Raw genomic sequence first — 16,723 nt, forward strand, 5'->3', positions numbered from 1 at the left:
CTTTTGAATGATACGTCAACACTGTGGTGAATTCCTTAGAGTCAAAGGGTCAATTCACGCTGTAACTTGCAGTAAGATGCTGGCTGCTGTTGTTATTACACTTTAAAACATTTAGAATTTATTTAAGTCATATATAAAAATATATTTTAGTTTTATTTATAAAATGCTTAATGTATATACTTTAAAGGGACGTGGTGGCGCTGTGGGCTAAACCGCAGAAGCCTGTGCTGCAGGGTCAGAAGATCCGGCAGTCGTAAGATCGAATCCACGCAACGGAATGAGCACCCGTCGCTTGTCCCAGCTCCCGCCAACCTAGCGGTTCGAAAGCATGCAAATACGAGTAGATAAATAGGGACCACCTCGGTGGGAAGGTAAACAGCGTTCCGTGTCTAAATCACACTGGCCATGTGACCACGGAAAGATTATCTTCGGACAAACGCTGGCTCTATGGCTTGAAGAGCGGGATGAGCGCCGCCCCCTAGAGTCGGACACGACTGGACAAAAATTGTCAAGGGGTACCTTTACCTTTTTTACCTATATACTTTAAAAGCATAATGTATTAAGTGGTGCTTTGAGAAAAGGCAGGTAAGTTGGAATATAGAGGTGATCTTGAGTATAAGTACAGTATATTGTATTCTCGAAGGCTTTCATGATCTGATAGTTGTTGTGGGTTTTCCGGGCTGTTTGGCCAAGTTCTTAAGGTTTTTCTGCCTAACGTTTCACCAGTCTCTGTGGCCGGCATCTTCAGAGGACAGGAGTCAGAACGCTGACAGAGTTTGAATTGAGCAGGGGTTTATACTCAATTAGTCTGTGATTCTGTGATTACCATCAACTTGTTTATATTATTTACTTTTTGTTTATATTCACTGTATACTTCACTATGTCACTAAGCTTTTCAAACTACAGCGGTACCTTGGTTTACGAACGCCTCGGTTTACAAATTTTTGGTTTACAAACCAAAATCCATAGAAAATAATGTCCTGGTTTATGTTTTTCTCTCCCCCACCCCCGCTGTACGAAAGGGTTTCCCCAGGATGCATTGTGCCTGGAGGTTTCTAGTGCTGCCCCCATTCCTAGCAGAATCTGCATTTCGGTTTACGAAATTTCTGCATTACGTGACGTCCCGGAGGACGCATTAATTTCATAAACCGAGGTACGCCTGTATCAAAACTATCAGCTAATAACATTGTGCCATGTGTATTTTGTGATGTTGATAATTTCTTCTACAATGACACTATAGTTTCAGTCAGCAAATTCTTCTCCAAAGATATTCTCAGAGCACAACTAAAAAGCAGTGGCAACAGTTACTTCCTTGTTCTGATGTTCGTACAGTGGTGCCTCGCTAGACGATGATAATCCGTTCCACTGAAATCGCTGTTTAGTGACATCAGTGCCTAGCGAAAAGCATTTCCCCATTGGAATACATTGAAACCTGTTTAATGCGTTCCAATGGGGAAGAATCGTCGTTGTCTAGCGAAGATTGGCCATAGGAAAGTCACTTTGTGAACCACCGATCAGCTGTTTAAATCGCTGTCTTGTGAAGTTTAGGTCACGAAAACACCTGTTTGCGAGCGTGGAGGGAGCTGTCAAAATCGTCGTCTTGCAAAAATCGGTTTGCGAAGCAGGGACCAAACATTGTCCAGCAAAATTCCCCCATAGGAATCACTGTTTTGTGAACCACTATAGCGATTGCAAAAAGCCAATGTCTAGCGAAAAAACTGTCATGCGGGATAACTGTCTAGCGAGGCACCACTGTATCTCTATGCCATCTGTCATCTCATTTTCAGCTTTCACTGCAGCTTTTTCTTACCCGTAAAAGTTGCCAGTTACACTAACACCTGTTGTATTAAGGCGTTTGTCAAAGGCTCTTTCATTTTCTCTCCCCCCATGTAAATATAGGCAGGAAAGTATTTTTCTGGTTGTAAAATTTCCCCTGAATCTAATTTGGATATACATGCACCAAGGGTCCTTCTAAGGTATGCACCTGTGTGCATGTAACCCCACCTCCTCTGCATACCCACAGAGATGGTTTTCAGGCCCTTTGGTTCCGGTTGTGGTGGAACTCTGCACTGTGGGGTGATGTCATGTGTGCAAGGGCCAGAGCCCTGCTGAGTGGGGCCGAGAATTAGAGGAAACATTGTCCCTTTTTTGTATGTGTAAATTCTGTGGTATACTCTTTGTAGTCCTTGCCATTTTCTTTGTAGAAGTCATAATTTTCTATTAACTTTTATACGCCTGCAGAAAGATTACTAAGTCTGGGAGTTCCACCATGTTTCCAATTTCTTTACTTACATGAAGTACACTACATTTGGTTTGTCTGTTATCTATAAACAGTTTTTTAATGTCCTTACTCCACACTGGCTTAATGTTTGATGTGAAGCATCAGAAAATTATTAGTGTCTATCAAACAGTGAACATTGAACATTGGTTGTTGTGGGTTTTTCAGGCTCTTTGGCCGTGTTCTGAAGGTTGTTCTTCCTGAAGTTTCACCAGTCTCTTTTTTTATACCTCTTTTTTGTCGTGGGTCCAACTCCAACTACCACCCACGACAAAAAAGAGGCATAATCAAAACACTGGTAGATGGTGCAAATCAGAACTGTGAAGCTCAGTTTCTCAGCACCAAACTTAACCATCTGAATTGGGCCCTACAGGCGAATGGCTATTCCAAGAACGAAATCAAAAGAGCCATCAAACCAAGAAAAACAACACCAAACTGAAGAGGAAAAACAGCCACCCACAAATAAAGTATTTCTGCCATAAATCAAAGGGGTCACGGACCGCATGGGGAAAGTTTAAAAAAACATAACCTACAAACAGTATTCAGACCTACCACAAAAATACAACAAATGTTACGATCAGCAAAGGACAAAGGGTACCCCCTCACCACTGCAGGAGTATACCAGATACCTTGCAGTTGTGGACAGGTATATATTGGAACCACAAAATGCAGCATTCACATCAGAATCAAAGAACATGAGAGACACTGCAAACTAAAAAACCCGGAAAAATCAGCAGTAGCTGAACACGCCCTAAAACAAGCTGGACATGAAATTCTATTTCAGAATACTGAAGTACTGGACAACACCAGCAATCATTATGTTAGACTGCACAGGGAAGCCATTGAAATCCATAAACACCAGCAGAGCTTTAACAAAAAAGAGGGAAGTCTAAAACTTAACAAGGCCTGGCTTCCATCACTGAAGAATACAGCCTGCGAAAGGTCAGCAAACTCTACCCAGCCAGGAAGACCAGGGATCATTGCACAAAAAAGGCCAGCTAATGACATGCCTCAGTCACAGTGACAGATAATCTCTCCCCCTTATCACAACAATACATCCACAACAAAAACATGCGGATCACCATCATCACCCTATCTCCTGAAAAGGACAAAAGCTGTTCCCACAGCTATAAATAATCGACTATCCAACAAACAGCAACAGAGCATGGACAGAGTTCCTACTCCAGTCCTCTGAAGATGTTGGCCACAGAGACTGGTGAAACGTCAGGAAGAACAACCTTCAGAACACGGCCAAAGAGCCCGAAAAACCCACAACAACCATCAGATCCCGGCTGTGAAAGCCTTTGAGAATACAACATTGAACATTATTGTCTTCTGAATATGTTTGCTATCTCCTTGATCCCTCTATGCACATTAAATGCATTGTGGGTTGTCTCTATGTTTTCCCCCTTCTGCACTGTTTGAAACATAATTTTCTTTCGTTCCCTAAGTTTGTTTTGGACGCTGCTGTGTATTTAATATCATCTTCATCTTTTTAATATACATTTCTCTTTTTGAGGTTGCTGTTGGTCGCATCTATTAATACCTCTGTAAATTTAGAGCAAGTGCCATTTATTTCTCAGCTATTTGAATATGTAGTCATATTGATTTCTTCATGAATTATCTTCTTTAAAATGGTATATACAATTGGATCACTTAGTTGTTAACTTTTTGTGCTTTTTCTGTTCCCTTTTTTCATTTTCTTTTATTTGAAGTAAACTACAGCAACAACAGGATTATGGTCTGAATTTGTATAAGCTCTAGGATAAGTTTTCACTGAATTAATTTTGTTTCAGTACCTTTGATTAGCCAGCATATAATTTATTTGGTTCCTGAACATTTTGATAGTACTGTTTTGTTGTGGTGGTATCTTTTTGTGTAGTCTCTTTAGTGAGAATTTGAATGTGGTCTTAGTGGCTACAAGTTTTTTCTTCACAAAGTTACAAGCCTTTGTTAGTCTTTTCTTCTTAGTCCATACTTTGCATTATGAATACTGTCGTTTACAAATAATTTGTGTGATGCAGGATGATATAGCATACTGGTAGAGAAGAAACACATCTTGATATTCTAGTAGTTAAATGGATACCTTGAAGCTATTTTGAATGTTCAGAAAGTGGACAGAGGTAGGATGCTTCTTTGGGGTATGATTTAATGTTCTACAAAAACGAAAGTTATGTACAGTGGACCCTCTACTTAAGGAATTAATCCGTATTGGAATGGTGGCTGCAAGTCGAAAAGTCTGTAGGTCGAATCTCCATTGACCTACAATGCATTGAAAACCGATTAATCCCATAACCAGTGGTTTTTATTCTATTTTTGTTCCATTTTGGGTTTTTTCTGGTCTGTAAGTCGATTCTCTGGCTGCAAGTCGAATCTAAATTTTGCAGCCAGAGAAGTCTGTAACTCGAAAAGTCTGTAAGTCGAGCCGTCTGTAAGTCGAGGGTCCACTGTACTTTTGTTTTTATAGAAAATTAAATAAAATTTAAAAATACAGTCTGGATATGAAACAAAAGTGACCTATTTTTGTTTTGTTTCATATCCAGATACAGTGTATTTTTGTTGTCATTACTTGTCAATTGCTAGAGGAGGGAAGGCTTTTACATCTTGTTTATTTTTTACTCAAATACCTTTGAGGCACACTTCGCCATGCAGTTAAGACAAAAGGAATAACTGAATGAAGTTACCTCTCCTGTAGTAGTTGTACTTGAGTATACATACTCACCTTTAATTGTTTTTTTCCTGTTTTTATGCAGGTAACAGATCAGTCTGTTAAAGCATTTGCTGAACACTGTCCTGAGCTGCAATATGTTGGGTTTATGGGCTGTTCTGTTACATCTAAAGGAGTCATACATCTCACTAATGTAAGTACAGTATTAACATTTCCTGTTGTTCTAACCGGGGTATTCCTACATGATAGACATTTTCCAGTTATTTTTGATATAGCAGACAATTTATAAATGAGGCAGTTTATTAAGTTAAAATACTGATGAATAGTAGCTTCTGTTGTTGTTCTGATCTGCTGTTGTCTCCTCCAGTTTACAGTGATCTTATCAGGGGTTTGAGTTACATGAAACATTCAAGGAGTGGTTTACTATTGCCACCTCACCTCTGGTGAATTTTCATGACTGAATGAGGAATTTGAACCTAGGTTGAAAGGGTCCTTGAAAATGGTAGCTGGGAGGAGGAGGAGGAGGAAATGTTTAATTCCCTCCAAATGGCCACAGCTGATGATGTCATCACACTTATGTGAAGTAAAGTTGCACAACTGGATTCTGGCTATTGTTGCATTAAGGAAATGTGATTACATCTGGAGAATTATTGGGAATTTTGGTTGTATAACTGATTTCCTCTTCCTCACTGACCTTCCGTTAATCAAAATTTGCTTAGACATAAGGGATAATCTAGAATGGCATGGCATTGGGATATGCAAACTGCAGTGATAGGGTAGTAACTCATAATTTTTGGGAGGCCAAGAGAGCAGAAATATATTTCTGTACAAAGGAGACATTTGAATCCAACCATACTGTCAGTACAAAAATTCAGTGTATCAAGAAAAAATTGTTTATCAAGATACAGAAATGGATTTTTTTCTGGAAAATGTGGATTAGAATTTTTAATGGCCTAAATTGATTGACATTGGTGCTACTATTTTTTAATTTATCTTCCAGTTTTCTCCTTATTTACAAACAAGTATATAATGTCTATAGGGACGTGGTGCTGCTGCGGGTTAAACCGCAGAAGCCTCTGTGTTGCAAGGTCGGAAGACCAGCAGTCGTAAGATCGAATCCACGCGACGGAGTGAGCTCCCGTCGCTTGTCCCAGATCCTGGCAACCTAGCAGTTCGAAAGCATGTAAAAATGTGAGTAGATAAATAGATACCACCACGGTGGGAAGGTTCCATGTCTAGTCGCCCTGGCCACGTGACCACGGAAACTGTCTACGGACAAACGCTGGCTCTACGGCTTGGAAACGGGGATGAGCACCGCCCCCTAGAGTTGGACATGACTGGACTAAATGTCAAGGGGAACCTTTATCTTATATAATGTCCAGATGCATGATAGTTGACTTATACTTCCTAGAGATAGTCACCTGCAATCTGTTAATTGCAACTTTGAACCTGATCAGTTTAACAAGTCAATTTATGAAATACAATGGAATAGTTTTGTAACACAGTAAATTTCTGTGGGAAAACACACAATGTTTCTTTACAGCATATTTACTGTCCTATATGATTGAACAGCAGTTGGAATTAGCATGGAAGGCAACACAGGTGTCTTGCAAAGAAGATGAGAGAGAGTGGTGTCCAGTCATATTAGAAGCATAAGAAAAGCCTTACAGGATCAGAGTGAAGACTTGGCAACCCATAATTTTTGTTCTGACAGTGGTTAACTAGACATATATGGGAAACATGCAAACAGGGCGTGATTACAGAGCATCTTGACAAGCAGCTGGTATTCAGAGGCATAAAGCCTGCAATAGTGGCAATGCTTCATGAATAATAGTACTGTAGTTCTTAGTAGTCTTATGATTTGTGAATTTGTCTAATTCTTTTTTAAAGCCATCCACTACATTTTGTGTATTGAATTCCATAGATTGACAGCATACAGTGTGAGGAAATCATGTCCTTTTGTCAGAGATCTCCTGTCATTGGATGATACCAGTGTCTAATGTTATCAGGGAGGACAACGTCTAATCTGTTTTCTCTACACTGTGGATATTTTTAGGCATTTCTACCATGCTTCTTTATCTCTCTCCCCCCCAGTTAGAATGCCACACATGTTGTAACCTTACCTTATAAGAGAGTTACTTCAGCCCTTGATCACTTTGCTACTTTTCATTTTACAGTAGTATTCCAACTATGGAATATCTTAACGTTGCAATAATGACATTATGATCTTGGTGGTACCATTTTTTTTCTTATTGGGTCCTAGCTGAATTAGCTATATCACCTGCAAACTGGATTTTAGTAATGTTACTTTGGTTTTGCCACACACCTAAGATCCTTTTTCTGATTAGTCGCCACTAGAAATGAACATAAACTATAGCGTGGCAGTTCGGTCCATGTCAGTGCTGCACCTGCACCAGTGTTCTGTGGGTGCCGTGCACTCCCACCCCCTGCCTCCTCTGTGTACTTGTCCATTCCCTGGGCAAAGCATGCTTCCCTCTCTGCCTCCTCTCATAGCTCCCCACTCAGACGACAAGGTGGGTCAGGGAAGTCCACAACGCTGCCTTTGAGTGCGTGGCTATTGGAGGGGGAAAACATGCACTGCGATTGGTTAGTGGACAGTCACACTGAGGAAACAGGTAGGGAAAAGCACTTCACCTGGAGAATGGGTAAGGATACAGAGGGGCCGGGAGAGGGGAATGCGCGGCACCTGTGGGACATCTGCTGTGCTGAACTGGGTTGAACCATGAAACTGTTTTTCGTGCCCATCTCTACTCACCCCAAGTTCAAAACCTGTCAGTTTATGTATTCTTTGTCCCTTATGTGTTGGTCTACATTGAACTGTATTGGCTCATTTTCCAGTTTTAAGAGAACTGTTCAGAGGCTTTCATTTTTTCTTTTTTGTTTTCACCACCATAGAACCTCTATTCTGGAGCCAGTAGTTGGAGGCTGGAAAAAATTTCTTTGGCAAGAAGCAGTCTATGTGCAGCCAGCACTTTGGATACTTCCTATCAATATAGTTAACAGAAACCTTCTTCATCAAAGGCAGAAAGAAATTCTAGGGTTATTTTTGAAACCAGTGGGCAAGGTTGCTTCTACTGTCTGTCAACCATATTGCTCAATTGTATTTTCCTCTTTAGTTTGTAGCTCAAGTGGCAGAGGTATTTCTCACTATGCTGCCAAGGTTTAGTAAGCAGATTTAAAAATAACAGTATAGTTTACCTAATAGCCTTGGCACTTTATTGACCATATCTTTCCACGTAACCTCCACAATTCACTGACTGTAGGAAGATTTCTCTTAATTTAAAATAAAATATGTATGAGACAATGTATAGTGAAAATACTGTCTGTCTTCCATGCTTTTCACAAACTGAATCAGTGGTTGATGTTCATGTGCTCTTGGCAGTTTTTTTTTTAAAGAAAGATGTCCTGGTTCATCATGTTGTCTTGTCAGCTGATCTTTTTTGTCCTCTGCTAAAGCATAATGGCCTTTCAGTAACCTTTGTGGCTGCATGTATAGTGATAGTGAAGGGCCATTGAAACAGTAACCGGTAATACAGTGGTGCCTCGCAAGACGACCGTCCCATTTAATGACGAAATTGCATCACGATGAACTTTTTGCGATCGCAACAGCGATCGCTTTACAATGTTTTAAATGGGTTTTTTTCACTTTGTGATGATCGGTTCCCTACTTCGGGAACTGATTCTCGCAAAATGATGATTTTCGGCCAGCTGATTGGCGGTTTCAAAATGGCCGCTGGGTAAAAAAAATGGCTACCCGTTCTTTTCTGGGAGGGATTCCTCGCTGCACGGGCAGCAAAAATGGCCGCGCTATGGAGGATCTTCGCTGGACAGTAAGTTTCAAGCCCATAGGAACGCATTAATTGGGTTTTAATGCGTTTCTATGGGCTTTTTTATTTCGCATTACGACGTTTTCGTTCTACAGCAATTTCGCTGGAACGAATTAACGTCGTAATGTGAGGCACCACTGTAATTAAATGGAGAACAGCTTTCACCAAATTGTTGTTTTCAATTGCTGTATTGCTTACTAAAATTCAGAAAATATCCTCCGTCTTTATCTCAGATATCTTTATTGGACAGTCTTAATTCAGTATGAAGACGGGAACATTCTTTTAGCAAAACCCTTATGACCAGGGGAAATTTTAATTTAACTCCCTTTCTCATTTTTGAATCTCTCTATTCATTAATTTAAATAGTTCAAGTAGACAATAATTTTCTATGTGAAATTCACTCTGAGATGATTAACATCATGTACATATTTGTTTGACAGTTAAAGTAGTTTCTTTGAATAGATTCTGTCTTCCATTTGTTAATCACCCAATTCTATAGAAATCTTTTGCTCTCATTTTTTCTGTTAATCCTAATTTTACCCTGTCTTTTTGTAAGAAGGGCCCATAAATACATAATGAATGCCTTCCTATTAAGATTGCCAGACTAGAATTGTCTAGTCATATTTTTAACACATATACACACCTCTACAGGATATGTAGAGATAGTTAGAGCCAAACATAACCTCATTTACTGTATTAGCTCTGGGCATTAATATGGAGTGGGTGGGTATGGAGAAATACTGGTGCAACTGAAGACAGAGCCTTTCTGGAGCTCAGACAGGATGTCATCACTCCCTATCGTTCTCTTGAACTTTCCAACACAGGGAGCACCAGGATCCATTCTTAAAGTTTCCTACATTACATTCCAGCAATTCTGACAAGTATAGGACATTATAAAGCTGATCAACATTCTTCTTCTTTTTATTCGATATCTTTTTATGTATTGTCTTTTTATTATCTGCTTTTTGTATCCTGGATGAGTTTGGAATTATTTTATCTGTACCGTACAATGTCCTTACATGTTGTTTCCAATAATAATAGTTTCCTATTCCCTATTAGTTTGGTTCTTTGGGGAAAAAAACCCACAATTTTCGTATTTGGGCACTGTCTATTTTGATGTAAGTCTTGAGTTCATGTTATTTATCATGAGCCGGTTGCCCAAGCCTGTGAGAACTGCCCAAACAATTTAAATGGACTGTTTGCTTTTTTATGTTGTAAGAGACATTAATATATTATAAAACTAGACTACAGTCTAAAACTGGACTACAACCCTAAACTGGGTCTGTAATATAACAGTCTGCATATATACTGCATAGGGCAAAGAAATTTGCTTCTGTACTTTACTTCTGTACTTTGGAAATTTTCATGCCCATAGAAAATTAGCATGGCAGAGTGAATACATCACCTCCTAGTATACTGTTCTTTTCATGTGTATAGAACTTTGTAGTATGCATTCAAGCTTGCATTTTCTACTTGCATTCTGATGTTGAATAACCCCAGGAGGGCTGAATCACATATTTCTCTGAATGTTAATGTGAGCTCATAGATTATAGAGATTGGGTAAAGTAATAAGAAATCTATAGGCTATTTGGACAATGGATTAAATATATAAATAAAGATTAGAATTCTTACTATAGTTTAGACACAAAGGTAAGGCTCATGTCTTTCCTTTTGTAGAAAGATGTTACCCCCCCCCCAAGTTATCAGAGAACTTCTGATGTAGGCCACAAAAGGTACTTTCCCCATCTGCAGCATTAATTATTACTTCTTACATTGCATTGTTAAGGATATTACTGATAGAATGATCCATATCAATGCCTTGGAACTTCAAAGAAGATATTCTGCAGAAAGGTAAAGAAGGAGACCTTTCTCTGCAAATCAGTTGGTGAATTAATTCAATGAAAAATAAAATGTGGGGTTTTTTTGGTAGGTTCAGTAAAGTTCTGATAGTTCCTGATGAAAAAGGTGTCAAAGTGTCCTTAGTCTTCCAAGAGAGACAACAATACTTGCCAGTAATAGCTGTAGAGAACAGGAGGCCTAGAGCTGTCCCTGTGCCCAGTGAGGTCAACAAGTTTAACAGAAAATCAAGCTGATTTCTGAACAATATGAGGCAGTTAAAAGTAGAATTTTATCCAGGTGCCTTTTGCATCAGCATGTTACTAGTAGAAACAGATTATTCATTTAGTCACTCTGGCTGTCCCATCCATGCTTCTTCATACCCCTTTAAGTCCCCTATCATGAAAGTTTTGATCCTGATTCTGTGTAGAATTGTATGCCATTGCTGCCAGGTGAGCAGTGCATCATTATAGCTTTGCAGAACATTGCAAGCTTTCTTTCAGGCATCTTGCAGTTTCTGTTCTTGAGATTCTACTGACTTACTATGGTGCCTACAGAGATCAGGCTGGAAGAGCCTTAATGTCCATGCAAAATTACTAGAATCTGAGATTCTCTGTTCAGGTTATCATTCTAAAGGATTCCCCTAGTATGCCTTGTGTCCCCTGCTGGCAACACAGGCATGATATTCCAAGGCAATGTTAGACTATTTTTTAGCAGTTTGAATCATGGTTATAAAAGGAGTGCCCACATTTGTAAATCAAAGTTGTTTTTTTAAATGATTGAATTTTCTGGCTTTTTAAAACAGAAGTTTCACAATACAGTATATGCCCCAATTTACAATAGAAGGTATCACTGGGATGTTTAGAGTATAATATCATATATACCTGGAAATAAGTCTCACTGAATTCAAATTGGCTTGCACAAGATTTCATTTGAAGTGTTCCTTGCACTTATGTGTTATGAACCCAAGAAGAGAGTGTTTCTGAATACTTCGTTGGCAAGTGATCCTAGCTACCAGCATAGTCAGAAGAAACTCCACTTGAGTCCAGTTAACACTTGTTCCTGTGATAAAACTGCAGTCCTAATATGATGTCTTGCCCATAAATAAATTCTACTTATCTCAGAGGGACTTCCTGCTGAGTTCATAGGTGCAGAACTTCAAGCTAAATTACACCTTGAGAATATGACTTATTAAGCTAAATGGGGCTCACTGAAGTACAACATTGGCTTGCTCTTTCCAAATATCTGAGAAGACAAGAAAGAAATTAAGGTAGGGGGAAGAGTTTCTTCATAACCCAGCAGCCATAAAATATTCGAGAGAAGCTTTTTCTGTATGCTCCACTCTCTGTCTGTCTCTGTCTCCACTCCTCTTGACTGCCCACTCTTTCATAGTTTCTCCTCTATTCTCCTTTGTGTGCTTTTGTTTAAGTGACTTAAAGTCCCAATCTACTGTTTTGCCCAGAAGTAAACTTCATTCACCTCATTGAGTCTCATTAGTTACCCAAAGTAATAGTAAAAAGTTTGGGTGGTTTCTACAAAATACTTCCATTTGAAGAAAAACATTTGAAGAAAAATATTACTGAATTTGCTATGAGCTGCAAAAGCAAATGGTAGCAAAATGAGATCACAGGTGTGGGAAGGTGTTTTTAAAGTAAAATTAGAACTTTGAAAGCTCTTATTTAACCTCTTTCAACTTTGACGCACAGTAAGCCTATACTGTCTACTACGGCTCTGCCAACTATGTCCTGTTTCAAGAATTCATTCAAAATTATAACTTTTTATGGAACTGCCCTCCCCTATCAGTAAGGGCTTAATGGAATAGTGTTTTGACTGGTCATACAATATCAGAAGTGCACTCATGTGAATGTCTAATTTTAAACTTAACTCACTAATGGATGTTCGGATCATTGTTTTATCACACTGAAACAGTACATTTTAATTAAAATGTCAGTATTACTTAAAGGTAGTAAAAGCCTCCAGGGTATATCATGAATAATTTGAAGGGAGAAAGGGGTCTTAAATACTGTCTTCAATTGGAAACAATTTTTGGAGATTGCCCTCAAAAATATTTCTGAGGGCAGGAGGGGGTTATGTGTACTCCGGGTGTATGTAACTTTTTTGTAGGTAAACATTAATACTGTATGAAATAAATGTCCATGGCTAATACAGTAGGGTGCTATCTGTGTTTTAATACCTCCTCAGTTTGCTGTGGTATATTTGTATCAGGGTAATCCCAAGACACAGCTGGCTCTCTGGCCAGAATCTTATTGCCAATATATGCTTCAGTTTAAAAAAAATCATGGTGACAGGTTGCCCCTAATTAACAGGCATTAGCTGAATTCCTGGGAACAGTCCTGAGAATGTACCTTGTTAATGAGCAGAAGTTTGTTGCCAAGACTTACTTGATGTCTCTTATGTAAGAGTAAATTAGTAATAAAATATTGGCATCTGACTCTCTTCTGAGGAATGCAAAATTCACTCTGAATGTGTTTGATTCTAGACATCATAGTTTGTTCATTTTCTGTACCCTGCATTCAGCTGGAATGAAAATTCTATTGTAATCTCTCAAGTGGTTTTCTATACCTCATGTATACACAGACACTGTTACAACTGTGTACAGAATTGTTAGAGTAGAACAGAGGTCTCCAGACTTTTCACATGTAGGCACACATAATGTGTTTTTGATATTTTCAAGGGTTGAAGGAATGCACATGTGCGCACTCCCATCTGCCCGCCTGTCCTCCCATCCACCTGCACGCATGAATGCACATCCACGCTCATGTCTGCCTGCCCGCCCGCACATACAGGCCAGATAAAAAGGCCCGTGGGCCATACTTTAGAGACCCCTGGAGTAGAATAAAATACATAGCAACACTCTATTTCTAAAATAAAAGAACAGTTCTCTCTTATTTCATGTTGGATTCATTGGAGATGTTCCAAAATAAATAGCATATTTTTGCACTAGATACCTGGCCTGTTACTTTTAATCATAACTTGTCATAAACATGGGTAATTATTAAAAGGTACAGGCCAGAATCCTATTTGTTGACCTGCCAGATTAACAACAAAGTAGCCTGGTGTTAGTACTGTACTAACTATCAGAATCAGATTGATGCTGGTTAAGATGTTTCCTCTTGCACACCAAGTCTAACAAATGGTGTGTGATAGGAAGTAGCTATTTGTTAAGTCTTGTATATAAGTCTTACGCCTTTCCATTAACACGTAGTGTTTAGGGTGGCTTACAGCCTTGTTAAGAGAATAAAACTTGATAAAACCACATTTAGCCAAAAATCATAAAATAATGTAAACCAATCTCACTGTAAAAGCTTTAAAATCACATAAATTCATTAGAACAGTTGAAGTCAAGAAAGGATATATTTAAACACAACACATAAATCAGATGTGACTGTTGCCAAATTAATTTTTTTTAAGTACGGAAGCTACAGATAGCTATAGTGCATTAACAACCAGGAATAAGAACTGTTTTGTTTCATTAGGCAACTCTTGTGTTCCTTGAAGACTAAATATCTGCATTTCATAGTGGTGCTCAGAAAGTTTGCTTGTATTTTAGGAATTTTTTGATTTTTCTGTAGAAAAATCTTGTATGTATGCCAGTTTTATTTTCATCTTCCTTTTTGTAACATACTTTGTCCCTCACTCATTGATTGCATATTTATATTAAAATTTTCTAGCTTTCTGGGCCAAATCGGGGAGTATCGGAAGACTGCAGTGGCTTCTGTTAATAGAAGTACCTAAATTCATATTAACTTTTAGCACAGAATTATGTTGTTCATAAAACAACCAGAACATTATCTTAAGGGTTTTGTTATTATTATAACCCCCCTTTCTACCCAGTGTGGAGGGTCATCCACCAAAATTGGGGACGCATCATGTTCCGTTATCACTTTATGCGTACAATGCTGTTATCATCTCGCACTCTTGTCCAGATTTGAAATGTTTAATTAACAGAACTGTGGAATACATGGACAAAAATAAAATGCAACTGAATTATAATAAATCCAAAATTTTGGTTTTCTCAGAGTCGTGGAAGCAACTTCAATGGAATCTGTATGGACACAAAAGCGAACAGGTTAAAGAGTATAAATATCTAGGCATCCTGTTCCATTATAAACATTCCTGGTCAAAATGGTTATAAATGTAGCTAGGTTCACTGGTCAGGCAATACTTCATTTCTATTAGAATTCCAGCAGTTATGTTCCGACGGCTTTACAGGTTTTTAAATCCAAAATTATCCTACAAATTTTATATGGCATCCCAATCTGGTTAAATGCCATGGATAGGTCAATTGAACGGATACAATCTCAAATTTTACGTAAAGTGCTAGGGCTACCAAGTTGTATTCCCTACTTGGTGCTTTGTCTAGAGACCGGATTTTCCTCCTTGGAAACAATGGCTTGGCTAAGATCATTTCAATTCTGGCTAAAACATTTCTACAACTCTGACCCAGATAGTTTATTATATCAACTATTGCTGGACTTTAAACCTCCCTTTGGTCTACTGCCCTTTAAAAAAACTGAAATGTATTGCCTTAGATAGTGACTACTTGGGCTCACTAAATCAAGAGAAAGACTTCCAAATGATCAAAAGAAGAATTTTGGACATTGAATTCCAGGAACTGTGGAACGCAGCCAGTAAGACTTGCTCAGCACTGTTTTCCCATATTCCCTTTAAGATTGGAAAACCATCTGCCTTCCTTTCTCTGCTCAAGTGTCGACAAAAATGCAGGGCATTCTCCCTAGCCAAGTGCCATGTCATGCCTGCAGCCTTACTATGTGGTAGGTTCAAAGGAATCCCGTACCTCCAAAGACATTGCTCATGCGAACAGGGTGCATTGGAAACTCTTGCCCACGTATTTCTGCACTGTCCACTCCACCAGAGTGATCACTCCAAATTTGTGGCACTGGTCCTGTTAAAATTGGAGGGAAAATCTGACATGGACAAAGTCCATTTTATGTTATCTGTGGAGGTGCCTGACATTCTGGGAAAAATTGCAGATTTCATCAATTCAGTTGTGAAAAAGCGAAGCCTTATTTTCAATTAAATGTCTTTGAAGGGTTTGTCCTTCTGCTTTCCTACCTCCTGGATTTTGTATGCATGGGGCACTTAATGAACTAGTTTGGTTATGTTTTAGTCTCTTAAGACCAATAAAGGTTTTTATTGTGTCATTATTATTTGTGTAACTATTGACTGATAGCTTTTTCACAGGAAGTTAATTTTTCACAAGTATCTTACAGTTTGACTGATTTATTTTTTCATATTTCGTGTGGTAATCTTGATCAATTTATTTTAATTAGCTGGTAGGGTTGAAAAGCTTGCAAACAAAATTTAGATATATAAAAATCTTTTACAGTTATTTCTGCTGTGTTTATTGGTGAATAAGAAAATTAGAGACATTGTTCTGGATAACAACAATCTAAAATTGAAGTGGACTTTCTTGAGAATCAAAATGCAAAGTATTTATTTTTGAAGGTACTTTTTTAATTACAAGAAAATACATTATTGGACAAAGAGTCGTTCAAGCAATCCAACTTGAAAATAATTCTATAACTACTTCTGTGCTTATATATGAGTTATAATACTTACCTTTGAATTTATCTTAATAGCTAAGAAACCTTTCCAGTTTGGATCTACGCCATATCACAGAACTGGATAATGAAACAGTGATGGAAATAGTAAAGAGATGCAAAAACCTAACTTCCCTCAATCTGTGTCTGAACTGGATTATAAATGACAGGTAACATCATTATAGAAAGGCAAAGTCAAATTACTGTGTTAAATATAATTAAGAAATAATTACCAGTAGAAAGAAATAACAAATTTAGCAAAGGGATTTTAGATTTAATGTTCATTTAACTGAAATTTCCCATTAGAAATTTTGTTTTGAAGCAAGAGGACAATTGTCTAAAGTATATATTTATATTTTGTGATGTTTAAAAATGTTGTGAGTCTAATTTTTAAATGTAGATTCTGTTCCTGAAAGATAGGTTTCATGTATATTACCCACTGGTTACAATTGGATGCATTTGTAACTTTGAAACTAGGGGAGGGATTTTTGGATTTTCTGGACTACAA

General features: G+C 38.2%; 1 protein-coding gene across 1 annotated transcript in view; it reads left to right on the forward strand.

Moving 5' to 3' along the window:
• The window catches only part of FBXL17 (F-box and leucine rich repeat protein 17), a 242,717-nt gene that overhangs the window by 51,410 nt on the left and 174,584 nt on the right, over positions 1 to 16,723 (forward strand). Inside the window, exons 5-6 of the mRNA XM_072992481.2 lie at positions 5,032 to 5,139; positions 16,255 to 16,385. Coding sequence (XP_072848582.2) covers positions 5,032 to 5,139; positions 16,255 to 16,385 — 239 coding nt within the window. The remainder of the gene's footprint in view (positions 1 to 5,031; positions 5,140 to 16,254; positions 16,386 to 16,723) is intronic.

Source organism: Pogona vitticeps, chromosome 2 (genome assembly GCF_051106095.1).
Source record: "Pogona vitticeps strain Pit_001003342236 chromosome 2, PviZW2.1, whole genome shotgun sequence".
NCBI classification, from domain to species: domain Eukaryota; kingdom Metazoa; phylum Chordata; class Lepidosauria; order Squamata; family Agamidae; genus Pogona; species Pogona vitticeps.